The sequence below is a fragment of the Battus philenor genome, unplaced genomic scaffold (genome assembly GCF_028537555.1).
Source record: "Battus philenor isolate CCGP_79_NKW_IND1 unplaced genomic scaffold, ilBatPhil1.0.hap1 SCAF_29, whole genome shotgun sequence".
Lineage (NCBI taxonomy): Eukaryota > Metazoa > Arthropoda > Insecta > Lepidoptera > Papilionidae > Battus > Battus philenor.
In genome coordinates, this window is record NW_027181692.1 from 7,108,236 (window position 1) to 7,135,803 (window position 27,568).

At 37.3% G+C, this 27,568-nt stretch overlaps 1 protein-coding gene across 1 annotated transcript in view; it reads left to right on the forward strand.

The window, feature by feature from the left end:
- LOC137926135 (uncharacterized) overlaps positions 1-27,568 on the forward strand; it is a 59,824-nt gene that overhangs the window by 4,700 nt on the left and 27,556 nt on the right. The window contains exons 4-18 of the mRNA XM_068769665.1: positions 1,544-1,666; positions 2,372-2,493; positions 5,363-5,530; positions 8,029-8,182; positions 9,830-9,998; positions 10,661-10,765; positions 12,536-12,741; positions 13,032-13,235; positions 15,571-15,732; positions 16,749-16,876; positions 18,506-18,682; positions 20,275-20,431; positions 22,955-23,144; positions 24,802-24,912; positions 26,966-27,171. Coding sequence (XP_068625766.1) covers positions 1,544-1,666; positions 2,372-2,493; positions 5,363-5,530; positions 8,029-8,182; positions 9,830-9,998; positions 10,661-10,765; positions 12,536-12,741; positions 13,032-13,235; positions 15,571-15,732; positions 16,749-16,876; positions 18,506-18,682; positions 20,275-20,431; positions 22,955-23,144; positions 24,802-24,912; positions 26,966-27,171 — 2,382 coding nt within the window. The remainder of the gene's footprint in view (positions 1-1,543; positions 1,667-2,371; positions 2,494-5,362; positions 5,531-8,028; positions 8,183-9,829; positions 9,999-10,660; positions 10,766-12,535; positions 12,742-13,031; positions 13,236-15,570; positions 15,733-16,748; positions 16,877-18,505; positions 18,683-20,274; positions 20,432-22,954; positions 23,145-24,801; positions 24,913-26,965; positions 27,172-27,568) is intronic.

Below are 27,568 nucleotides of genomic sequence, written 5' to 3' on the forward strand. Positions count from 1 at the left end.
AAAGAGTGTTTCCGTAATATATTAAGTATTTTAACTTGTCAATGCATTTTATTTTTATTTCTGTACGCCTAAAAAAATTGTAAAAAAATCACAACTTTTAAATAGCAAAATTATGCATTTTCTGCAAGCTTTTCGATTTACAGGGTTAGACTTGAAAATATTTAATTTTCGATTTACACGTTTTTCTCAGGAACGTATCTACCGTGTAAATCGGGGGATAGGTGTACTTTCTTTTTATTTCATTGTCAATTCAGCCGTAGAGCTTTTATAGATGTAAATAAGTCTACTCCATAGTTTTCCAACCTTAGCGTCATCCGACGACATTAAGGTCGATTGTCTACCTTGTCTACCGTGTTTACCATTCGTCGTTGTTTTGCCCACTACTAGGTCTACTCCTATGGGGGGATATATCATGTCTACGCTTGGCAGGGGGATTGGTGGTCGCAGTGTGGTATTATGGTATACAGAAGACGTTACTGCCCATCAAAAATGTTGAGAAGTGGAAAAATATAATTAAAGCACGAAGTATGAATTATATATGATTACTAGCTGATCCCGCAAACGTTGTTTTGCAAAAAAAAAATTGATATTTTAATTTACTAATAAAAAATAAGAGTTGATCGTAGAGGGGTGAAAATTTATGGTTGTATGTATTCTTGTTTGCTGTATCATAAAAAAATAAAAACAAAAAATTTCGTTAAAAAAGTAAAAAAAAATTTTAAAGTGTGAACAACCTTTATCACTTAGGGGTATAGAAAATAGATAGTAGTCGATTCTCAGACCTACTGAATACGCATATTAAATTTGGTAAAAATCAGTCAAGCCGTTTCGGAGGAGTTCAAGTTCGAACACCGTGACACGAGAATTTTATATATTAGATATCGCGGGAATTGAACTCGAGATCTAAGATTGTGAGTCCTTAACGTTGAACTATCACTTCTCGTTTTAACATAAAATTACTCTTCTAGATTTTATACCCTTGTATACAGATATAAATGTATTAGCATTAATGGTATTGGATTTAGGACATTATAACCGAGTACTGTGTTGAACTGATACATTCTTTTTGGTAAAAATATTGTTGGAAGATTTTTGATAAATTTTTTGCTAGTTTTTTTGGTATAAATTTTGTTGGTAGTTTTTGGTAAAATTTTGTCGGTAGTTTTTTTGGTAAAAATTTTGTTGGTAGTTTTTGGTAAAATTTTGTCGGTAGTTTTTGGCAGATTTTTTGGTAATTTTTTTCGATAAATTTTTTTGGTAGCTTTTTTCGGTAACTCTGTTGCTTTACTATTTATCACCCTCTATCATAATGCATGTTCAATAAACGCAGACGCAGCGACAAAAAACCTTCGAATCTAGGTAAAATTTGTTGGTACTTTTTTTGGTAGTTTATTTCGGTAAATTTTTTTGGTAGTTTTTTCGGTAACTTTGTTGCTTTACTATTTACCACCCTCTATCACAATGCATGTCTAATAACTGCAGATGCAGCGACAAAAAAAGTCTTCAAACCTCTGCTATATAGTTAAAAACACACATATTTCAGGTTGTGGTAGAGATGAAGAATCGGAGATGCCATGGTTCGCGGCCGTGTACTCTAACCACGTTGATGGTAGCTACCAGTTCGTTTGCGGCGGAGCTGTTGTCAGCAAAAGGATCATAATTTCAAGTAAAAAAAAATTTTTTTTCATTTATAAAAGGAATTTATTGGTATAATACTTAACATTGTTGATTATCTATCTAAAAATTAGTATTAGTAACAGAAAAATTATTGCAAAAGAAACACTATTATCGTCAACATCATGAAGTGTCGGAGTTACATCACTTGCTTCCATCACCTCCTTTCTTCATCAGACAACAAGACACAAGGATTTACATACATACACGGTTAAAACTCTTCAACATGCACTATGCGTTTTGCTAATACTTTTATGGTATGAACAGCCAAGGAGCCTTCCAGACAATTAGAACTTGGGAGTCTTGGAGCCAGGAGTGAATAGGTTTCTTCCATGCAAGCATGTACCATAGATCTAGACCAGAGTTCCAAACTTTTTTGTGTCGTAGACTCCTTGCCATGTTTTTCCGTGTTGGGTAGACCCCCTACTTACCTGATATTGATTTCCTGTAAATTTCTAACTGTAGTGAAGTTTAGTGTTAAAAACATAAAGTAAAAACACATGTTAATTTATACATTTATTAATTTAATTTAAACTCATACGCATTTATCAGCGGGCTGGCGAAGCGGTGCACTTTATTGCACGACTACCACTGCATGTGCGGAAGTGGCTAAATATTGCTCCTTTTCTTACTTAGGATGGACTTCCGCAAGGTAACGCCTGATTCCATTAAATAAAAAAGTATTCATATTTTCCAGGTGCCTCTTGTTTCTGGAGTAAAAGCAGAACAGTTGCATCATCTTCGAACTTCGTAGTGCTGGTGGGAAAACGACATCTTGTTTTCGATGATCCTGATAATACATATGTACAGAAAAGTAAAGTAAGTACTATAAACGTTTATAGCACCTTTGTCTTTCTAGTGACAACCCTTTACGCCAGAACCTCGCTGTCTCACCAGGACAGCCTCCACCAAAAAACGCTCAGGACCTAGTGGTTCAGAACGTGGTCGCCACTCGAGAAACTTTTCACCTCTGCCTTCTTTGTTTTTAAACGGTTTTATTTATTTCGACCCGTACGGAATTTATTTAGTTCAAAATTAGAATTTAAGCATCTTCCCGTTGTCAGATTGATCGGAAATTTGGTACACACATTTAATTTAGATGACAATACAATATTATAAAATCAATAACATTATAAATCTAAGATGGCCGGCGATACAAAATGGCGGATTACGTATTTTTCCTTAACCCCCTCAATATGGGTATCAAATGAAAGGGCTACACTAGTAAAATACGATGGTTATGTCAAAATTTAAAATTCAAGATAAACGCTGTTCCAATATGGCGGACTAGGTATGTAATATGGCGGATTTTTCCACAACCACCACAATATGGGTATCAAAAAACCGTTTGACTTAAAAGTTTTTTAAATGTATTTATATCATAAAACAATATGTAATATACCAGTTTAAGATCAAAACCTTTCCAATGTACAATAGTGGACATCTTTATCCTAGAATGATTCATGAAAAAACTCAAATACGTTAAAAACTAGAATAGGATTAAGCTACCTTTCCCAGGGTGGGGGCCCTGAACTTCCACTAGCTTCAAATACTTCTGGGTAAACGATCTACGTGGTCTCGAAATACCGTGATGGAACCACAAGGATTTCTAACCACCAGGGTTGCTTAACAAGGCATACCCAGGTGCGGCACTAGCTCGTGCAGCGCCCGTGTGCAATAAAACCTTAGCGCCCCTTAGGCCTGACACCCCTCCTCACCCGCGGCTGTAACCATCAACTTCGTCGTAACGAGAAAGTTTTTTCATATTCCAAATTTCGTCACGTGCTTTTGATAGCAATACCGCCTTACGCGAGTATAAACTTTAATTAAGTGTAATAAGATTGGTTTTAAGTTGAACAAAATGGTAAAAAAAGAAGCCGCTCGTCGACGCCGCGCCATCTGGCCGCTTCTAAACTTTAAACATGTTAAAAATGTTGTCGTGTGAATTTAACATAAGAAAGCGACATTACTTTCTTGTCACCCTAATATATTTGACAGATACGTATAAACTATATATATATGTAATAAACAAATTAATTATTATCATAATATATTCATTAACTATGTAATCTATAACCTAGGTTATCTAGTTTGAACTTTTAGTTATCTGTGGTTAATGTAACCTAAACCCTGGCGCCCCCTAGGCTTCCCCCCCACTTCTTCCAGCTATAACTATTAACTTTGCCGTCATAACAAGATAGTGTTTTTATTTTCCAACAAGCTATTTTATAGGTAGGTACAGTCCACAGTATTAATCTAATACGTGAAATAAGGTTTATTTTGAGTTAAAACAAATTGTTCGAAAAAGAAATCGCTTATAGGTCGCTCGCGTTTGATAACTGCCGCCACCGCGCTGGCTGGCCGTTTCTGTCATATCATTGTTGTACCATGATGGTCCAAGACGATGCTCTTAGCTGTCTCAGGGTACAGCGCCCCTGTGTATTGCACACCCTGCACTATAGGTTAAGCCGCCCCTGCTCACCAGAAAGATATTTCTCCACCGCACCTTACCATGCTCTATTAGAATTAATTAATCTAATAGATAAATTATCTTAATTAGAAATACATGTCTGGTTTTCACACGTTTTTACATACAATATCGCAAAGCTATACATAGTTTGTTGGCAAAAATAGGTTTTATATGAACTATATTTTTGAGTTACATATGTTATACTATATATCTATCGTACAACCTATGTCTTGGATTCACAGGAACAGTGATACATACTTCTCAGCACCTCTCATTCATTCGTCACAATGTCTTCCATTCTTATCCATTCGTTTACATTTCATTCCTTGTCTCTTATCATTCACAGTTCCTTCTAGATTGGTACTTTCTTCTTTTTAGCTGATCGACACCTATTGCATAGGTCACTCCCAAATCGACACGATCACCGATCTTGCACTGCCAGCAGTGAATTATTGCGACCTTAAGTATGTCATCGGTCTACCTAGTGGTTCCAACTATAGAACCTTAAGGTCCCACATGTCAGGGGTTTACTTAGCGGGGGGGGGGGCTTACCCACCACCCGCGTCTACCGGCTCCTTGTCGCCACTCGGGGACCTTTCACCCGCTGTTACTGCAACTTCAGACGAGGTTCTTCAGCGGATCTTTTCTGATCGCAGCGAAATTCCTCCTCCCTCTCCATTTAGTTGACCAATTTAATTATTTATCAACTTATTTGACATTTTGTTATATCCCAATTACTTAGTAAGAAAAGGACCAATATTTAGCCGCTTCCGCACATGCAGTGGTAGTCGTGCAACAAAGTGCACCGCCCGCCAGCCCGCTGATAAATGCGTATGCGGAGTCCGAGAGACAGAGACTCTGTGTTTGGCACTAATCGGTGTAACATAGCTCCTGAAGATGCCTCGTGGAGGGGCGAAACACGTGTTGAGTAATTTGGCGGTGGCGGTTGTGTGATTCGCATTGTTGTGCATACGCATTTATCAGCGCGCTGGCGGGCGGTGCACTTTGTTGCACGACTACCACTGCATGTGCGGAAGTGGCTAAATATTGGTTCTTTTCTTACTTAGGATAGACTTCAGCGAGGGAACGCCTGATTTCATTAAATATTTCCAATTACTTATTTTTATTGTTTTCACTTATGTATATATCACAATATTATCACTAATATTCTTTATAACATTTCGTTAACGATATCTGAAAGTTATGGACTCTTCTCAGGTGAACAGAATATCAGTACCGAATCAGTTCAAGGGTCCAGAGACTTCGTATGGTCAAGACTTGGCGGTTTTACATTTGACCTCAATCCTGGAGTATACTTCTCGTGTGCAGCCTCTCTGCGTGGATTTCGACAGATTGATGCCCACGGCCACGCAGATCAGCAGTAGGGTTGGTATCTAGTCATGTGTCGAACAGACGCTATACAGGATGTTTGGTTTTAGATGTAAAAACTTTAAATTTGGGTAAATAAAAGGTAGCTTTTACAGTGGCGTGGACAGGTGTTTAAAAGATATATAAAAGTTAATTACCATTTTCTTTTCAGTCAGCGACTTCCCTTTATCGTGGGTATATGTAGTATGGGTCCAATCGATGCCGCGTCCACCGGCTCATTGCCATTGCCATTTACAACGAGCGATTCTTCGAGATACAATCGGTTTTTAATAAATCAGAGACTATTGGATGAAGTACACTGTGTGAAAGTTCCATACGGAACATCATCACGGAATGAATGTAGGAATAATACCACGGAAAGTTACCACAGTCGCGCGGCGCATATGTTATTGTACAACACTTCAGTTAATTCTTGAGGTCTGTCGTATTTCACCAAGATGATGATGATGATGTAATTGAAGATGTACTGCTAGCTTTAGAATGAGGTTATAAGACAGAGGTCCAAAACATCAGTTAAAGTCACTGGATGTAGCTGGATACAGGCAGCGTAGAACTGGTCAGAGTGGCGATCTATTCCTTGCAATAGGCGGCTATCGACTAAAGAAGATTGTATTCCAGCTATAACGAAAAGTGACTTTACCGTGTAGGCGTAGAGGGAATGTAGAGATATGTCCATTTGCGAAGCGAGAACTACTCGGTGGTCGGGAGTACCAGAGGTCTCTGCACTGCCCTTGCTGGAACGCGAACAATAGTGTCATCCTCGATATGGAAGTTGCTGGCGAAATATATGAAGGTTCAAGTGGCATCTTCAATACGGATGAGTAACTTGGCATGTCCTTTTTGACTATTTACATAAAGACGTAGTATTCTTTCTGCTGCGTGGAAACCACTGGCGAAATATATGAAGGTTCAAGTGGCATCTTCAATACGGATGAGTAACTTGGCATGTCCTTTTTGACTATTTTCATAAAGACGTAGTATTCTTTCTGCTGCATGGAAGCCACTGGCGAAATATATGAAGGTTCAAGTGGCATCTTCAATACGAATGAGTTTCTTGGCATGTCCTTTTTGACTATTTTCATAAAGACGTAGTATTCTTTCTGCTGCATGGAAGCCACTGGCGAAATTTATGAAGGTTCAAGTGGCATCTACAATACGGATGAGTTTTTTGGCATGTCCTTTTTGACTATTTACATAAAGACGTAGTATTCTTTCTGCTGCGTGGAAACCACTGGCAAAATATATGAAGGTTCAAGTGGCATCTACAATACGGATGAGTTTCTTGGCATGACCTTTTTGACTATTTACATAAAGACGTAGTATTCTTTCTGCTGCGTGGAAACCACTGGCGAAATATATGAAGGTTCAAGTGGCATCTACAATACGGATGAGTTTCTTGGCATAACCTTTTTGACTATTTTCATAAAGACGTAGTATTCTTTCTGCTGCATGGAAGCCACTGGCGAAATATATGAAGGTTCAAGTGGCATCTACAATACGGATGAGTTTCTTGGCATGTCCTTTTCGACTATTTTCATAAAGACGTAGTATTCTTTCTGCTGCATGGAAGCCACTGGCGAAATATATGAAGGTTCAAGTGGCATTTACAATACGGATGAGTTTTTTGGCATGTCCTTTTCGACTATTTTCATAAAGACGTAGTATTCTTTCTGCTGCATGGAAGCCACTGGCGAAATATATGAAGGTTCAAGTGGCATCTACAATACGGATGAGTTTCTTGGCATGTCCTTTTTGAGTATTATCTTAAAGACGTAGTATTCTTTCTGCTGCTTCTTTCTTAGCTGATAGACGATGACTTCGAGAAGATGGTTCTCCGAATGATTGCTATATGACCAGTTCTACGATGCCCACATTTAGTGACTTACCGCGACTTTTGCTATGTCGTTGGTCCAACTAGTGGGCGGCTTGCCCACGCCACACCGCACACGTGTTCTATATACATAAATATATATATTTTTCTCAGCTACTGCCAATACGTAATTAAATAAACTATAAATAAAAATAAAACAATATAGATGATTCAGATATTGAAAGAAATTGAATTATAAAGAAAGCACCAAAATAGTAGAAGAATTAATTAATTTGTAAAATAAAAATGGTGCGAAATTGTAATAAAAATTATAAATAAAATAAAATTGTAAACTAGAATTAGGATGTAGTGGCTGAGGACGAATGTAAGGATAACGGAATGGAAATGAAAGAGTGGGAAATCTGTAGAAAGAATGAAGAAGAAGGAGAGATAATAAGAAATATGCAAGAAGAGAATGGAAATAAATAGAAGTGTCTGAAATAAAAAAAAATTAAAGTCCCTGTCCCACACTAGATAGGGGAACAAGAGGTCCCCAATAACAGAGGCCATTAATAAAATATAATTTTTATTCTGTTAATATCTTAGATGTTCGAAGGTACTATAATCGAAGCCAATTCGAAATAGTAAGTATTTATTTTACAGCTTCATTTCTTCTAAAATACAGGTGAAGGCTGTGATGGAGGTTCCAGATAATAAACCGTCGCAAACCTTCGTGACTGTGGAACTCCCACGCGTGGGCTTCCGCGAATGTATCAAGCTCGCTGCAAATGCCTCGAAGACTGCGAACAGTGATAAGATTTGTAGCATCTACGGTAACAGTAAGTTCTTCTCCATTTTTAAGGTCCCGAAGATACTGGATGTTGATCTCTTGTCCAGACGTGGACGTCTTGTGAGTGGAATGATTATGATAATGTATCATCTTTTTTTTTATGACCCCCGCTATTGGGGTCCTCTCGTACCCCTATCTTGTGGTGGGACAGGGTCTTTTTTGTGCAATTTTTTTTTCACTTACTTTTTTTGTTATTATTTCCGTTCTCTGCTTCCATTCTTCACATGATCTTTCATTCCATTCTTTTATACCACATTTCTTCTTTCTTACCCTTTTGCTCTGTTCGTCTATCATTCTTCCCTTTTCCTTTTTACATTTTTTGATTTATATTTTTATTTTACATTTATTTTACACATTATTACTTATTCTATAATTATTTCTATCACAGTTTTGTTTTTATTTACGTTTTTAATCTATTTATCTGTTTATAATGTATCATCGAACGGCTTCAGTAACGAGGACATTTTTCCCGGACGTCATTTCAGCCTACCGCGTGCTCCGCAGTGTCGAGGTGGACGCGGTCTCGGCCCAGCTCTTCACGGGGCACGGGGGGTTCTCTGAGTACCTCCACAGGTTCAAGCTCAAGGAGGACCCGTCGTGCTTCTGTGAACCGGGCGTGGACCAGACCGTGATCCACCTTGTGGCCCAGTGTCCCGCATTCGGGGGACTCCGGCTCGAATTCAAGTGCCGGTCTGGCGTTAAAATCAGGGCGGAAACCATAGCCTCCATGATAAGCGAAAAAGAGATCAAAGACGATTTCCTCTCATACTGCAAAGAAATAATTATAAAAGTAATTAACAAAAATAAAAGTTAAAGAAAATTAATACAAATGTAAATTGAAAATAAGAAATGTTAATGTGATATAATGTGATATTAATGTTAAGCGAAATAACAATGTAAATGAACAGAAATAAAATTACAAAATGTTAATGTGTAACGAGAGAGGAATGAAAGGTCACAGAGCGAAAGAGAATGAAAGAAGAAATGAGGAAGAAAACCGAATGAAAGATCTTAAGATAAATATAAGATGAATAAATTAAACCAAAAAGTCCCTGTCCCACACCAGATAGGGGGTACGAGAGGCTCCCAATAGCGGGGGCCATAAAAAAATGTATCATTGGTAGCTCAGCGATAGAGATCAATGGTGAACCCATTGATCTCTATCGCTGAGCTACTTTGGATTTGGTTTGGTTTGGATTGGATTAATTATAAACACACTGCAATCGCTAATCCCACTGCAAATCGATGCAATTATGGTATATCTCTCTAAGATTCAAAATTCCAGATTTATAGAACCAGTCAAGAAATGAAATGTAAGAAAAGAACCAATATATAGCTACTTCCGCTATGCAGCAGTAGTCGTGCAATAAAGTGCACTGCCCGCCAGCCCGCTGATAAATGCGCATGCGGCAAACAATGCGAATTACACAACTACCACTGTTAAATCACTCAACACGTGTTTCACCCCTCCACGAGGCATCCTCAGGAGTAATGTTACACCGATTAGTGCCGTATAATTTTCATGTCTAAAGTGGCAGGGGGAGGAGCATATCTTGGAACCGTTGGGACATGAATCTCGAATGGTCGCCGATGCCTGTACTGTCAAGTGTGAAAAATTATAAAATCGTTTTTTCAGAAAAGAAAATGAAGATCACTGGTGGTATGGATTTCTCTGACACGTCTGATGGTGACCAGAGATATTATCTGAGGGGCGTGGTCTCCCAGTGGCCCGGATCTTCGGCCGAAGGGATATACGTGTTTACCGATATCTCAGAAAATAGACAATTTATTGAAGATAATCTTAAGTAAGTAAATCTGTTATAATATATATACATATATATATATATATATGTATACATATATATATATGTATGTATGTATATATATATATATATATATATATATATATATATATATATATATATATATACCTCCCCGTAGTATCTTTTGGGAGATATACAGTAATCGCCACCCTTGGCAGGCTGGCTGGCGATCGCAATGTTATATTATGGTACGTAGGGTACGCCGCACATCCTCTGGAAACTTGAGCTGTGCCAATCCTATATAATGAATGCACAACGTGGAATCGAACCCGCGACCTACACACAAAAACACACACACAGAAGAGAGTCTTGGGAAGAAGGTGTAGGATGCAAAATCTATCCTGAAACTGATAGCTACAATGCTATCCTCGCCTTTGGCCTGGGATCTTACGAGCGCGTATTGTACGACTGTGCTGAAGGACTTGCGAAAAATAGAGCAGGAGCGAAGGAAGCTGGCCTGAACAGGGATACCGAAGAAAGAGGATTGTTTTTAGTCGGTGTTGACGCCTAGATCGAGTCCGACATACGGGGCACCACCATCAGGCCCTATGATACGTAAACGTATTTTTAAACCTCTTCGAAAAAAAAAAAAACACACACACACATATATATATATATATAGTTATTATATTTCTTTATTCCAGTTGGAAATGCAATGACGGATCATGGATCGATAGAGACAAAACATGCGACGGAAACATCGACTGTCTAGACGGAAGCGACGAAGATGATAAACTCTGCAAATCCAGGTGAACTACACTGATGATGTAAATTTTGTTACGTTTGGATTACCACGTATAACTCTTCACGTCGTATACTAATCACGTGTTTACGAGTGATGGAATAAAACGTGGTCACTTACTCCGGGCTGACAATCGCTTAGCATGGAGAGAGCTTTACTCGGGATTCCGTATGGAAGTAGCTGGCACACCCCTGAGGATTGGCACGTGGGTAAAGATGGACATACAGCCTCATTGACCCTTAACCCTTCTCCCCTCTAAGCAAAAAAGGCTGTAATGGCCTCTTTTGTTTTACTGTTTTTGTTTTACCTTTATTATGTTATGTATATAGTGGAATTAAATTCCGAAAGCTGCCGGAGACCTATGGACCTGAAGGGAAGATCACAGACCAGCGCGCGGCAGACTCTCGTCTCAGGCGACTTTAGACCAGTCTTATTGGATAACTATGGAGTAGGCTGTCCAGTAGCTAAAAAGATGATGAATGTAGTGATTCTATCAGCATCATCAAAAGTACGATTAGTCAGGTGAAGAAGTTATAGCTCGTCTGGTCACCTCAAATATACCAAATTTACCTGACCTTTTTTTTTGGTTTCGGGAGGAGGAATCTTCCGGACGTCCAAGGTGCCCCGCCTCCGGGAGGAGGACAGGGGTATGTGGGATTACTACCCACTAAAACCCCACCGGTGATCGCCTTCTACGCTATACGGGGGACTGCGGTATCCCCCGGTCAGGGATCGCCACGCGGTCTTCCCACGCGTGCTATTTATTGATAGCCCGTCCCGGGGTATGCGTGTATACGCTACCCCCGAAACCCTCGTGGTGCTATCATGGTTCGAGACCACGTCGAACCATCGCCCGCCTCAGAGTCGCCGAAGCTAGTGAGAGTTAAGGGCCCCCACCTTAAACTCCCAATTACCATATTTTTGTGTGTTGTATCTGTAAAGTTTTTGCTGATAGCCTTGCAGCTTTTACAGCTTCATCGAAAATAAGTTCACGGGTCGGAAGGGTCCGTGAGCTATACTAAACTAAAGCATTCGGGTTTCCGAACCTTCATTAGACACTCGGATGGATAATGAGTAAATAGAGGAGAGGTTTTCACGGTCGAGTCAGTGTTACTGTTCGTGTACCGAGTGTGCAGTGAAGGCTTGGACGGCAGCGTGGACCACTCGGCAATCTAATCAAGAATACTAATCTTACCTCGGATCGTCCACGCTGTTCGCTGTTTAAGTGACGAACGGTGAATAGCGTTGTATTTGGTTTTTGATCATCGCACGTGTTTTTTTGTGCGATGAGCGGTCGTCAGTAGAGTGGTTGATGCAGAGTTTGAGTTTGTGCTTGCAGAGTTGCGAGTGTCTGAAGCGTGAGGTGTGTAGTGTTTGCGTAGTATAACTAGTGGGTGAGTGAACCCGCACAGGTCTACTGTGCGAGCGAGACAACACGCACAGGTCTACTTTGCGAGCGAGACAACACGCACAGGTCTACTGTGCGAGCGAGACAACACGCATAGTTCTACTGTGCGAGCGAGACAACACGCACAGTTCTACTGTGCGAGCGAGACAACACGCAAAGGTCTACTGTGCGAGCGAGACAACACGCACAGGTCTACTGTGCGAGCGAGACAACACGTACAGTTCTACTGTGCGAGCGAGACAACACTAGGGATTAATGTTTTACTTACTTTTGGTTGAATGAGCAATTCCCATAACTTAACCTTCCCCTTCAGGTATTCACATATCTGTCTCGGGCTGTAAATAACCTTAAAAGCCTTATCATTTGCAGTCCGGTGAAGGAAAACATATGCGTACTTCCAGAGTACCCTGAGAATGGTAAATACACGGCAGGTAAAAACTTGGACGTTATGCCGGGTGAGAAGTATTCGAACGTGTATATAAACGTGACATGTGACACTGGATATCGAGTGAACGGCGAGAGTGGCCTGTTCTGCTTCGAAGGTTACTGGTCGAAGGAAATGCCGAAGTGTATACGTGAGTATATATATGCTGATAAAAAAAACCAAAACTAGGGTCTAAAATAACATGTGTAAATCTTATCACCTGGTTTGTGATATCTCGAATATACTACTACTACTACTCCGCTAGCTCAGTGACCCAAAGTGGGTCTTGGCCTCCGAAGCGAGAGACTTCCACTTTCCTCTATCTTGCGCCATCGTCTGCCATTGGCTGACATTCAATTCGCGCAAGTCTGCCTCAACGCGATCGATCCAGCGATACCTGGGTCTACCCACTCACACTCAACACATTCTCGAACATTCTAGGTTATTGTCGACTAAAACAACACCCTAGTGTGACATACCAGTGTATCAAAGAAGATTCCGGAACAAATGTGTGCGATGAATATGTTCCACCTGGAACCGTTGTGAAACCGGAGTGTCGGGCGCCAAATTACTACCACACTGGGATCCTCTCATTTATGCATTGCGTCAATGGAACATGGGATTACATCGCTGTTTGCAGACCAGGTATGTTCCATCATATATTATATATTTTGCATCATATATTTTACAGAAAAACCGTTTGATTTGTTACCGCTCCGGCATTGATTTTGTATACTAGACGGCAAAAGGTTGATGACGAAAGTGAATATATTGTTGATTAGAAATAAAAACTTGTTAAGAATGTAGTCGTGTGAATTTAACTTAAGAAAGCGACATTACTTTCCGGTTCCCTATTTGCATCTGGAGTCTCAAATTAAACCACTCCGGTACGAGAGCCGAAAGGTTCTTTTTTTAAAAAAAATCCGGGGGAAATCCTGAATGGGATACCCCTCCACTATGGATGCAACGAAAGGATTATGCTGAAATCCAACCGACTAAAATCCAAGTACCAAAAGTCTTCATCAACACCTTTGCGTACTACCGTAGTTTCAATGATGATGGAACTAGTGCCTCAACTCCCCAGACCAGGGTTGGAGTCCCTGTGATGAATACGTGAGATTTAGCATGTCCAGAATTGCGGTAGATCACACCAAATCCATCGCCAAGGCCATATTGTGGTTTGGAGAAAGGCGTCGTATAACACCTTCTGATATCCAGGTCTCTGTCTGAGGATGGGGAGCTCAGATGGTTGGTTTTGACCACAGGCGTCTATACCGATCACAACTTGCATTTTATTTATCTTATGTTTTTATTTCACTGTTTCAATATATTGACATTTATTTTTATAAATAAAAATTTATTTCACAGCGCGATTATTTTATCAGGGATCTGACTTGAAAGAGGTAGGGTGACAATAAACCAGTGGCGTAGCTATGGTATTTGGGGCCTGGGGCAGATTGGGGCTTGGTGCTCCCCCCCCCCCCCCTAAAGAGTCTAAATAATTTCAAAATTCAGAACAAAATGTAGTTAATATATAATTTTTTTTGGTTCAAAATAATAATAAATATATATAAAATAACATTGCATCTTAATAAAATTAATTGGGAAAATTTAAAAACGAACATTCCTCGCTTTTTGGCCTGCAAAGTCAATAATCACATTTTCAAAATCAATAGTGTCGACTAGTTCATGTTCTATTGACATTATTGCAAGATTATTTAATCTATTTATCATTAAATAATCTTGCAATAATGTAATAATTTATTATTTTGTCATTTAGGGCCCTTTTAAAAAACACTTTATGTGTTTTGTGAATGAAAGGCTTATATACTGTGTATATTATAATTTGTAACCGTTTATTTTTTTTAATGTTCATATTATTTAAAAACTTTTTTAGCATAAAAATAGTAAAATTTGATATTCTTTTTATGTTATTTACTTTAATTTATGGTTATCATTTTTCTTTTAACATTTCATTATTCATCGTTCAAAAAAAAATTCAAAAAAATTATTTTCAACTTTGGTGCCCCCCCCCCTACTTGTGGTGCCTGATGCGACCGCCCCGCTAGCCACCCCCTAGCTACGCCACTGCAATAAACCTTTATATACTATCTGTATTTGTTACAACCTGCCGGACACATTTAAGTATATATACTCGTACATACACCTGTGCATGTTTTGGTAATTTAATAAATAAAAACTGTCGTACAATAATCTCGTGGAGCGTTCTTAGGAATCTGATAAACAGATGTTTGTTTTTGTTCCAACATTACGTCATCTAAAAAGGGGAATTCCACAGAAATATAATTCTTTATTTAAATCCATATAAACACGTGCGAGGGTAGAACGAAAACACACTTTGACTTCGGAGTTCGTGATATTACCTCAAGGTCATTTTTTGTCATGTTTATTGCACATCTTCTGAATAAATACACACACGGCATTATTCTAATGCAATGCATTTTAATCAGTTTAATTACAGTGAAATGTAATTTCAGAGATAGGTTTAAATTTATTGGTACGTATAAAGGCCGTATAAACTCGACACGTACCGAAGTTGTTAAAATTCTGAATTTCCTTTTTCCTTCACCAGAATGCGGTACTATCACACCGAGAGGAGAGGAACTGATAGCTAAACTTGACACATACTGAAGTTGTTAAAATTCTAAATTTCCTTTTTTCTTCACCAGAATGCGTTACTATCACACCGAGAGGAGAGGAACTGATAGCTAAACTTGACACATACTGAAGTTGTTAAAATTCTGAATTTCCTTTTTTCTTCACCAGAATGCGGTACTATCACACCGAGAGGAGAGGAACTGATAGCTAAACTTGACACATACTGAAGTTGTTAAAATTCTGAATTTCTTTTTTCTTCACCAGAATGCGGTACAATTACACCGAGAGGAGAGGAATTGATAGCTAAACTTGACACATACTGAAGTTATTAAAATTCTGAATTTTCTTTTTTCTTCACCAGAATGCGGTACAATTACACCGAAAGGAGAGGAACTGATAGCTAATGCTGCATCAGCGTACCGTGGTGAAGTACCCTGGTTTGTGGGCATTTACAAAAAGTCGAGCAACCCTTACCAACTGTTCTGTGGCGGCTCCATCATCAGTCCCACAGCTGTCATCACCGGTAACACGCTGATAATTTTAATTTTATATATAATTTTGAAAACGAAACTAATTATCAAAACAAGTACAAACCTTACCTCCTACTTTGTTCCAAATATAACTGCATTCAATTCTTTTTCAATTTTTAAAAACATGGCCGCCTGTACGGCAAATTATATACAAGAAAATATTCAATAAAGGTTGATAAATAAATTGTTATATCTATATCTGTTAATATAGATGCATACAAAATGAATGATTAACTCACGTAATTTTACTAGTATATAGCGGCAACACAAAGATATCATTGTCATTAAATAATTATTAATAAGTAAGAAAAGGACCAATATTAAGCCACTTCCGCACATGCAGTGGTAGTCGTGCAACAAAGTGCACCGGCCACGGACTGAGCTCACTCTGTGTTTGGCACTAATCGGTGTAACATAACTCCTGAAGATGCCCCGTTGAGGGGTGAAACACGTGTTGAGTAATTTGGTTGTGGCGGTTGTGTGATTCGCATTGTTTGCCGCATACGCATTTATCGGCGGGCTGGCGGGCGGTGCATTTTGTTGCACGACTATCACTGCATGTGTTCCGCACAACCACAACAACCCCTGTCTAGGCAGGCATAACATTTTCAATAATTTTTTTACAGACTATTTTAAGTAAGAAAAGGACCAATATTTTGCCACTTCCGCACATGCCAAACACAGAGGCACTAGTCGGTGTAACATAACTCCTGAAGATGCCCTGTGGAGGGATGAAACACGTTGAGTGCATTAACGGTGACAGTTGTGTGATTCACATTGTTTGCCGCATGCGCATTTATCAGCGGGCTGGCGGGCGGTACACTTTATTGCACGACTACCACTGCATGTACGGAAGTGGCTAAATATTGGTCCTTTTCTTACTTAGGATGGACTTCCGCAAGGTAACGACTGATTCAAAAAAAACAACTGATTCAAAAAATTAAAACAACGTCGCAAGTCAGATGTTGGTGTATGCATTTTCTATATTAAAAGTGTTCACATTTTGCAGCCGCTCATTGTGTTTGGGATGATGCATTTGGCAGAGTCAACCCGGCTTCGGATTACGCAGTTGCAGCCGGAAAACAGTACCAGCCGTGGGCAAGCCCACTCGATGAAGAGTTCGCACAAAAAATTGACGTAAGCGCCCCTTATATTTAAGAAAAGGACCAATATTTAGCCACTTCCGCACATGCAGTGGGAGTCGTGCAACAAAGTGCACCGCCCGCATGCGGCAAACAATGCGAATTACACAACTACCATCGTTAAATCACTCAACACGTGTTTAACTCCTCCACTGGGCATCTTCAGGAGTTATGTTACACCTATTAGTGCCAAACACAGAGAGCACTCTGAATCAAATATTGGTCCTTTTCTTACTTAGGATGGACTTCCGCGAGGTAACGCCACATTCCATTAAACCTTATATTTCATTTATAAGGCAATAGCTTCGCAATTAAAAGTGGGAATATTACATTATCATTTCAATAACATGTCCACAGCTTGTCATTTGCGTCAACTTTTTTGTCAATTTTCAATAGGACTTGTTGTTTTTTTTTTTATTTCTCTTATGCTCCACCTATCGTGAGCAGATAGACATTACATACTCCTGTTTTGTTCTTCCCAATTGTTTCGGATTAATTTTCTCTACTATTGTGTATATATATATATATATATATATATATATATATATATATATATATATATATATATATATGCAGGGGCCCGGAAAGTAATGTGGTTTCTGCGACATACTTTGCAGAAAATAATATTTGCACTAAATAACAAAAATAAAATCTAAATTTTGTTTAGGAACTAAAATCCATGTTCTTAAGTACCCTTTATAGATAGTATCTATATAGGCAGTCTCTTTGTAGATAGTACCTATATAAATAGTCTTCATAGATGGTATCTTTATAGATAGTCTCTTTATAGTTAGTCCTTATATAAAAAGTATCTATATAGATAGTCTATTTATAGAAAGAGTCTTTATAGGTAGTATCTATGTAGATAGTCTCTTTGTAGATACTATCTATACAGATAGTCTTTTATACATAGTCTTTTTATAGATACTGTCTTTTTAGATAGTCTCTTTATAAATAGTATCTTTATAGATACTCTCTTTTTAGTTAATCCCTTTATAGATATTCCCTATATAGATTGTCTTTTTATAGTTAGTCCTTATATAAAAAGTATCTATATAGATAGTCTATTTATAGAAAGAGTCTTTATAGGTAGTATCTATGTAGATAGTCTCTTTGTAGATACTATCTATACAGATAGTCTTTTATACATAGTCTTTTTATAGATACTATCTTTTTAGATACTCTCTTTATAAATAGTATCTTTATAGATAATCTCTTTATAGTTAGTCCTTATATAAATAGTATCTATATAGATACTATTTATATATAGAAAGAGTCTTTGTAGGTAGTATCTATATAAATAGTATCTATGTAGATAGTCTCTTTGTAGATACTATCTATACAGATAGTCTTTTATACATAGTCTTTTTATAGATACTATCTTTTAGTCTCTTTATAGAAAGTCCCTTTATAGATAGTTTTTATATAGATTGTCTCTTTGTAGGTAGGATGTATAGATAGTTTCTTCATATATAGTATCTATATAGATAGTCTCTTTATAGATATTCCCTATATAGATAGTCTTTATATAAATAGTATCTATATAGATAGTCTCTATATAGATAGTCTCTTTTCAACCCCATCTCCTGGTGAATCGACGGTGAGTAAATATAAATCTTTTCAGGTGTCAGCGATCGCCACACCGGCTCGTTTTCAAGGATCTGCATCACGCTTGCAATCAGACATCGCTGTGTTGACATTGTCAAAGTATTTTATTTTCAATATATACGTCAGACCGGTGTGCGTCGATTTCAACTTCGCCTTTAATAAGCAGCAGTTGAGGGAGTACAGCTATGGTATGGTGAGTTTAATTTAAACTTCTCTTAAAAATATTATCTATCAGTAATACCCCGCTTTACGCGACCCCGTTATACGCGGTATCACTATAACGCGAATTGCAAATTTCGCGCTCAAATGCCTCGAATTACGCGAAAGAGTGCGTATAAATATAATGTAGTCATCAACTTCTCTATGGCGTCTTGACCATCTGTCGAACAATTAAAAACAGTGTTGGGTGTTATGAACGTATTTTACAAGAACGTAAACAAAACGTTACCCAAAAGACAATAGATGTATTTTTTCGTAAAAAATAAGAGTATGTATTGCATAGTGTTCCTAGAATTAAAGTGATTGATTAAAATGATTTGTATTTTTTTGTAATAATTTTTGACTATGTTTAATCATAAACCTCGTTATACGCGAATTTCAGTTAACGCGATTTTTTTTGGAACGTATCCCTCGCGTAAAGCGGGGTATTACTGTATTTAAAATTTACTTCTTTTATATTTAACGAAATATATTTATATGTGACATATATATCGCCATGTTTAATAATGAATTGTGTCATCGATGTATTTATTTTTATTTATTTATTATTTAATATTCTTCAATGTACACTATGGTATACGTTTAAATAGTTTTATAATAATAAACAGAAAAGTACAACGGGCGGTATTATCACACGAGGTGATCTCACAGATAAACATAGAACGGAAAATGTAGAAGTATAAATAATGGATTGTTAATGCTTACAAAACATACATATATACAAACATACATAATAAAATAATATATAAAAACAACAACCTGATTTGAATCGCACTTGACTCGAGAAGAATAAAGAAACAGAGAAAGAGAAAGAAATGAATTAACAGATAAATAATCACAGGTCTAGTAAATAGTTTTTAAATATTTTCTTAAAAATAGGCAGTGAGTCAGCGCGTCTTATATTCAGCGGTAAATCATTCCAACTGAACGGTCTTTGTGGTGAAAGATTTGGTCAAAAACGAGGAAGAATGCACTGGTATTTTTAATTCCAGATTCTCTGATGATCTCAAAGACCTCTCATTTGTATTGTATCTATATAAAAAAGACGTCGCAAAAACCTGTGTGAACACACGAAGACAGTTCATCGAAATCAATGCCAAAGTTTTTAACTGTATCACTATTTTGTGATTTAATGGAATCAGGCGTTACCTCGCGGAAGTCCATCCTAAGTAAGAAAAGGACCAATATTTAGCCACTTCCGCACATGCAGTGGTAGTCGTGCAACAAAGTGCACCGCCCGCCAGCCCGCTGATAAATGAGTATGCGGCAAACAATGCAAATGACACAACCGCCACCGCCAAATTACTCAACACGTGTTTCACCTCTCCGCGGGGCATCTTCAGGAGTTATGTTACACCGATTAGTGCCAAACACAGAGACCCTTCTGTGTTTGGCACTAATCGACGCACTTTGTTGCACGACTACCACTGCATGTGCGGAAGTGGCTAAATATTGGTCCTTTTCTTATTATTTTGTGAATTTAATTTAAATATAAACCGCATTACAAAATTATATATCTTGTTATAATAATATGATGATAAAGGTTTTAATTCTCTGTTCAAACAGATCGCCGGATGGGGTTGGACGGAATCTGACAGATCATCAGAGATCCTCAGGATTGTGGAGATGCCGTACATCCGCGTTTCCGACTGTCTGTCATTACTCCCGAAAATGTTCAGGGCCTTCATCACCAGCGATAAGATCTGTGCAGGTTATACCAACGGTAAGTTAAACATTTTTTTATATAGTTGTATATAACAGGCGTATATCTTCCATCTCATGATGGAAAGTGTAGATGAAGACGAAGGTGGTACACGCCCATCCAAAAGAAACCTGTTCACTCTACTCTTAAAGGCTCCAGAGTTTAACTCATCAGGAGAAACAGACCCAGGTGGGTCGTTCCAAACCTTGGCGACTCTCACCAAAAAAGAACTCTCAAACCGTTTTATCAGTATCAATTAAATTATATTTTATTTGAGATATATACTACATATGGGCAAAATGTATCCCTGACAAGAAGAGACTGATTTATATGTTTTCGATCTTGGGATATATATCACTCTTTTATATCTTTAACTCAGGTCGATGCGGCTCAGAGAGAATAAGGCAGCTAACACTGAACATATATCATTAATATCTTCGTCTCTTTCTGCTCAGACTTAGAACTCGGTGAGGCGGAATGAAACGTGTGAAATATTCCTATTAAGCATTCCATGTCTTTGTCATAAAGCACAACAAAGCTAAACGCTCGCGTTATGTCGTTCCGAAAATCCGTAGTTTACATTTTTAATACAAACATGCAATAGCTATCCGTCTCTCTGTTTTACGTGTAAATAGCTATATAAGCCCATCTCTTTCTAATTCTGAACGAGCCGTTCACGCAAATTGAGTCTTAAGTATAAAGAAATAGAGATACAATTGCAACGCGTGGGCTAGAGAGTGCTTATATCCTTTGCAAAGATATATCTCATATATCTTTCCTGTATATAGCTCGCGGGCTACCCATCTCTAGTTTATACAGGTTTTCTAGCTGAAGTAAGCTGCATGAATTCCATACGGAACATAATAACGGAATATAATTTTAAATTTTTTGATTTTTATTAATTATCTTATTAATTTTATTTACACTTTATTGTACACCATAGATAATAACTCGAAAATCGTGGCGATCTCTACTAGACAACCTTTGGATGATGTTTAGAGATACGAAGAATGCAGTTTTGGGTGTACATACAGATATATACATACATATATACACATAAACATACGTATTACTAATATAATAAAAAATAAAATATAGATAAGGTTATTTAAACATGCATGGTGGGGCGTTTAATTTTTTTTTATGTATTAAAAAAACTTATATTTTTCCAAAAATTAGAACAAACATTTATTTAAACCTTTAACAATAGTGTGAAATACATTAAAATGGATTTTAACAGAACTCATATTTAAAAGATTTCCTTAATTTACAAACAAAAAAAAACAGCGTATTTTGATATTTTTTTTTATTTATCAATATGAATAGAGACAATCAGCTTTTTCGGCTTCGTAGAGCACTCTCTCTCTCTCTCTCACACCACCTATGTGACGTCAGTCGTTGTATTTCGTGCGACAGAGATAACGCTCTACGAAGCCTAAATTAACCGATTGTCTCTTTCTAAAGGTCGATGTGCAATATTTATCGCCGGGTAATGTACAATAAACTTAGCTTAAAATTTAAGTACGTGGATATATATACATTAACTTATAATTTTCATATAATATAAATACTGACAAAGTTACATATCTTGTATATAAGTAAGAAAAGGACCAATATTTAGCAACTCCGCACATGCAGTGGTAGTCGTGCAACAAAGTGCACCGCCCGCGAGCCCGCTGATAAATGCGTATGCGACATACAATGCGAATTACACAACAGCCACCGTCAAACCACTCAACACGTGTTTCATCCTTCCATGGGGCATCTTCAGGAGTTATGTTACACCGATTAGTGCCAAACACAAAGTCCCTTCTGTGTTTGTCACTAATCGGTGCACTTTGTTGCACGACTACCACTGCATGTGCGGAAGTGGCTAAATATTGGTCCTTTTTTTACTTAGGATGGACTTCCGCAAGGTAATACCTGATTCCATTAAATATATCTTGTATATTAGCTATAAAACTCATTCGGGAGTCCTCCAGTTTTGTTACTTTAGAAAAACGTCTTAAACTAGACGCAGTTTGCGACCTGCCAATATCCTTGCAAAGTTTGGGCGCCAGTAAGAAATCCTAACAAAAAAAAAAGTTACTTCTAAAGTCGTTTGTATCGAAATCCGACGTTTGATATTTGTCCTGGCCCAATGTGCGATGCAACTATAGGACCCAAAGGCACTTTAACACGTTCACTGCGGGCCCAATTTTGAAGAACTTTCAGCTGGTGCGGCTGAGGTCGAATCAGCCTCAAGCTGAACTTCCTAGTAGTGCGGTTGAGGCCTTTTCTGCCTCATGTTTCAATCATTTTTTTTACAATATTGAGTCAATGCTTCGCAGACATAAAGAAAACTATATTGGTTTTTGTCATATCTCATACGGTTGAGTGTAAACAGCCGCCGCACCAGTGCAAAGTCTACCATGAGGCTGAATCGACCTCAAGCCGCAGTGAACGTGTTAATATATGAATAACCATTAGAGAATGCTACAATCACACCAACACTACAAATGCGATTGACTACAAAATCTGCAAATAAGTTTCGTTGTATCACAGGTACTGCAGCGTGTCGAGGTGATTCAGGCAGCGGTTTAGCTTTCCCAGAAACAGATCGCGGTGTAAGCCGATACTATCTTCGTGGCGTGCTATCCGTGGCCCCTTCCAACAGCACCAATTGCAATCTTAATTCACCAGCTGGGTACACGGAGATCATCAGGCATCAGGACTTTATAGAAGAGAATCTTGTGTAAGTTTTCTCATCATCAGGTCGAGATCCATAAACGATGACGCTAATCACAACATCACAATGATCACCATTCCATCTCACCTCAAATAACTAAAGCCATGAAATTTTGTTTAACGCTTTTCTTGATGATGTATCTCTAGATATACATCGGTATAAAAAAAAAATAGTGGCATCAATTTTGAACGCAAATTGATCTATTTAGGTAATTTCTTAATTTTTAAACGCTTCTTCAGTTTTTTCTGTTGGTATCCTTGGATATTAAAAGTCAAATTGTATGAACATTAATGTAATATTAAAAAAATCTGTCAAGTTAAGGGTTAATCACTTCCATAATAATATAACAATAAATGGTGATGTTTTAACTTATGTAGACTCAACAGTATTCCTGGATGATATGATTCTATATTTCAATAATCATCATCTCCTATGGATTAAGGCTTTTGGGGGGTAGAGGTGAGGATTATGAAAATATATTTATTTTTCAAAAAAGAGACGTCTAAACTATTTATGGGTAGGGACCCGAATCTACTTGAGAAAACTGTTTAAATAAGTACTTATTCTTACAGTGGCCTTTAAAATATATTAATGATATTTTGTAGAATAACAATAATTATAATAAATTCAAATAATTATGGTACATTTACACTGTATTTACAAGGCACCGTGAAAAACTGTCTGTACTAGAATTTCGACTGCAATAATTCTCTAGTTCATTTGTAATTAACGGAAAAATATTTTTTTAGTAAAATTCTTAAAAAAGAGAAATTCCTAGAAAAGTCTTACTAACAAATATTTAAATGACAAGAATCCTTGGCAGCGATGTCGCCTGATTGTTTTGATTTCATTCAGTCTATATATAAAGTGTATATGTATACATCTGTGTTAAACTTTATTAATACATGTGTTGTTGTGGAGTTTCTTCCTGCTTCTTCTCCACAATTAAAACCCCTTGCAAAGCAGGTGCAAAAATAAATTCATGATCAATAAGAGTTCTATTAAAAGTTCCAATGTTGAATACACTATTTTATCCTTTAAGGATTATCTTTTATCTGATTCAATTAAAGAAATCAAAAATGAACATATCCATGGGTCCAAACTGTTGAACTTCTGTGACCTTTTCAACAAAATCTCTTGATATCATATTGTTGTAAATCAGTGATTCCCAAAGTGGTCTATATCGACCCCTAGGGGTCTATGACAACTTGCAATGGGTCTACGTCAGCGAAAAAAATTTGGTAGTCCATGAAATGAAAATGGGGGTCCACGATAGTGGATCTCAACACATACACTGATAGTACCTATTTACTTACATCATACTATCTTATAATATATAAACATTTACATTATTTATAAAAGTACCTATGAAGTAAAAAATTATTAATATGTTACATATATTTTACATAACATATACAAAATTTAATTTTGAGTAGTTTTAATATAAATGTATAAATTATCATTTGTTTTTACTTTAAGTTTTTAACACTAAACTTCACTACAGTTAGAAATTTACAGGAAATCAATATCAGGTAAGTAGGGGGTATACCCAACACGGAAAAACATGGCAAGGGGTCTACGACACAAAAAAGTTTGGGGAACTCTGTGTTATAACATATGTGATGTAAATATGATGAGAAATTTTGAAATAATTTGTGTGCAGGGAGTCGAAGCAAAGCAGTGATGAGTCTTTTGTGAATGGTGTCGTAAGTAATATTAACAAGAAATGTCCGGACGGAAGTGACGAAACATGCAAGGAGACAAATACTAACACGTAAGTTTCTTTTTAAAGATCCTTATAATTACATACCTCTAGTTTTATCTTATTTTTGGGATATATTTTTCATTTAATTTTTCTTCTAAAGATAGGTAAAATGTAAGAAAAGGACCAATATTTAGCCACTTCCGCACATGCAGCGGCAGCCATGCAACAAAGTGCACCGCCCGCCAGCCCGCTGATAAATGCGCATGCGGCAAACAATGCGAATCACACAACCGCCACCACCAAATCACTCAACACGTATTTCACCCCTCCACGGGACATCTTCAGGAGTTATGTTACACCGTATTAGTGCCAAACACAGATATATATATCACTCTGGTCGATGCGGCTCAGAGAGAGAATAAGGCAGCTAACACTAAACATATATCATTTATATCTTCGGCTATTTCAGCTCAGATATAGAACTCGGTGAGGCAGAATAGACCGTGTGAAATATTCCTATTAAGCATTTCATGTCTTTGTCATAAAGCACAACAAAGCTAAAGGCGCGTGATGTCGTTCCGAAAATCCGTAGTTTACATTTTTAATGCAAAATTGCAATAGCTATCTGTCTCTGTTTTACATGTAAATTACTACAAAAGCCCATCTCTTTCTAACTCTGAACGAGCCGTTCACGCAAATTGAGTCTTAAGTATAAAGTAATAGAGATACAATTGCAAATGCAGATAATTTACAATGTAAATACACACATTTGCAGTCAGTATATAAGACTTGTAAAAATTATTTTTCAGTATTAAATAGGTAACAAAAATTATTATATTACAGTGATTTTAAAAGTTCTATTAAGATATAGATAAACTTAAATTCGAATATAAAATGATTAGTTTCATATTAAAAACATCTAATAAAATTCAATGTTTTTTATGTAACTGCAAAGGATAACGTTGCATTTTGTGAAGATTCTTGAGTTATTTTTCATATTTTTTTTTTTTAGATATGTTGCCTATTTCTTTTCTCACAAATTTTTTCTCTTACTTCTAACATCCTTCACAAAATATTTCATTCTTCGCACACACACACACACGCGCGCGCGCACACACATAAAAGCGCGCACGCACGCACATGCACATGCACATGCACACGCGCACAAACACGCACTAACATATATACAGTGGCGTAGCTACGGTATTTGGGGCCTGGGGAAGATTGGGGCTTGGTCCCCCCCCCCCCCAAAGAGTCTAAATAATTTTAAAATTCAGAACAGAATGTAGTTAATATATATATTTTTTTTTGGTTCAAAATAATACTAAATATATATAAAATAACATTAGATCTTAATAAAATTTATTGAATAAATTTAAAAACGAACATTCCTCGCTTTTTGGCCTGCAAAGTCATTAATCACATTTTCAAAATCAATAGTGTCGACTAGTTTGAAACACAGATATGTGTTTTTGTGATTTAGGGCCTGTTTTAAAAACACTTTATGTGTTTTGTGAATGAAAGACTTACACTGTATATATTATAATGTGTAACCGTTTACTTTTTTTTAATGTTCATATTATTTAACAACTTTTTTAGCACAAAAATTGTAAAATTAGATATTCTTTTTATGTTATTTATTTTAAATTACGGTTTTCATTTTTCTTTTAACATTTCATTTTATTCATCATTCTTCCTAGCTACGCCACTGCGTATATATATATATATCTATATATATACACATATACATATATGCGTATATATATACATATATTTATATATAGGTATATCCTGCATCTGTCAACCTTGTGGTACATTCTAAATTGTCCTGTCAATAATGTCACTTAATAGATGATCAGCAGCTTGACCGGTGGCGCCTGATTTGACACATGTAAAATAACCGCATGGATTTTATGATTTTGGTAATGGACCATAAACTTGATGATGACATCCAACGAATTTCTATATCCAGCTGTGGTGGACCATAGACCTGCAAACATATGACATACAAAGAATTCCTATGTCCAGCTGTGAACACTGACATACAGCTGTAATTACGATTAGCTCTGGTATATAGCTTCTGCAATCCTGGAGTATAAAGGTACATTTTGTGTCGTTATAGAAGTCAAGAGACAGGCAGATGTGTTCTTCCCGACTACCCAAAGGAAGGCACGTATGAAGTGGAACAACTTGAGAGTGCATCACCTGGAACACTCCTGTCCAGGTTCACCTTGACTGTGACATGCAGTCCAGGGTATTCTCCATCTGGTAATGCTACTGTCGACTGTGTAGAAGGCGTCTGGTCTTCAGCCATGCCTCAATGCCAACGTAAGTAAGACCATCACTTCGTATACTCTCAAGAATGTAATTAATCTACGAACAAACATGACGATATATTATTTATTTCTTTACTTTATTACTTATACATACCACTACTATTATATCGTATTTATTATAATTATATGCTATATATGTGTTTATATATGTATTTTTATCTACAACTACCCATTACTTATACATCTACTAAGAAAGAGACTAATAAATAGCTACTTCCGCTATGCAGCAGTAGTCGTGCAATAAAGTGCACCGCCCGCCAACCATAAATGCGCGTGCAGTGAACAATGCGAAACAAAAGAAGTCAACTCGAGTCACTCGGTGTTTGGCACTGGTCGGTGTAACATCTCCAGAGGATGCCCCGTGGAGGGGTGAAACACGTGTAGAGTAA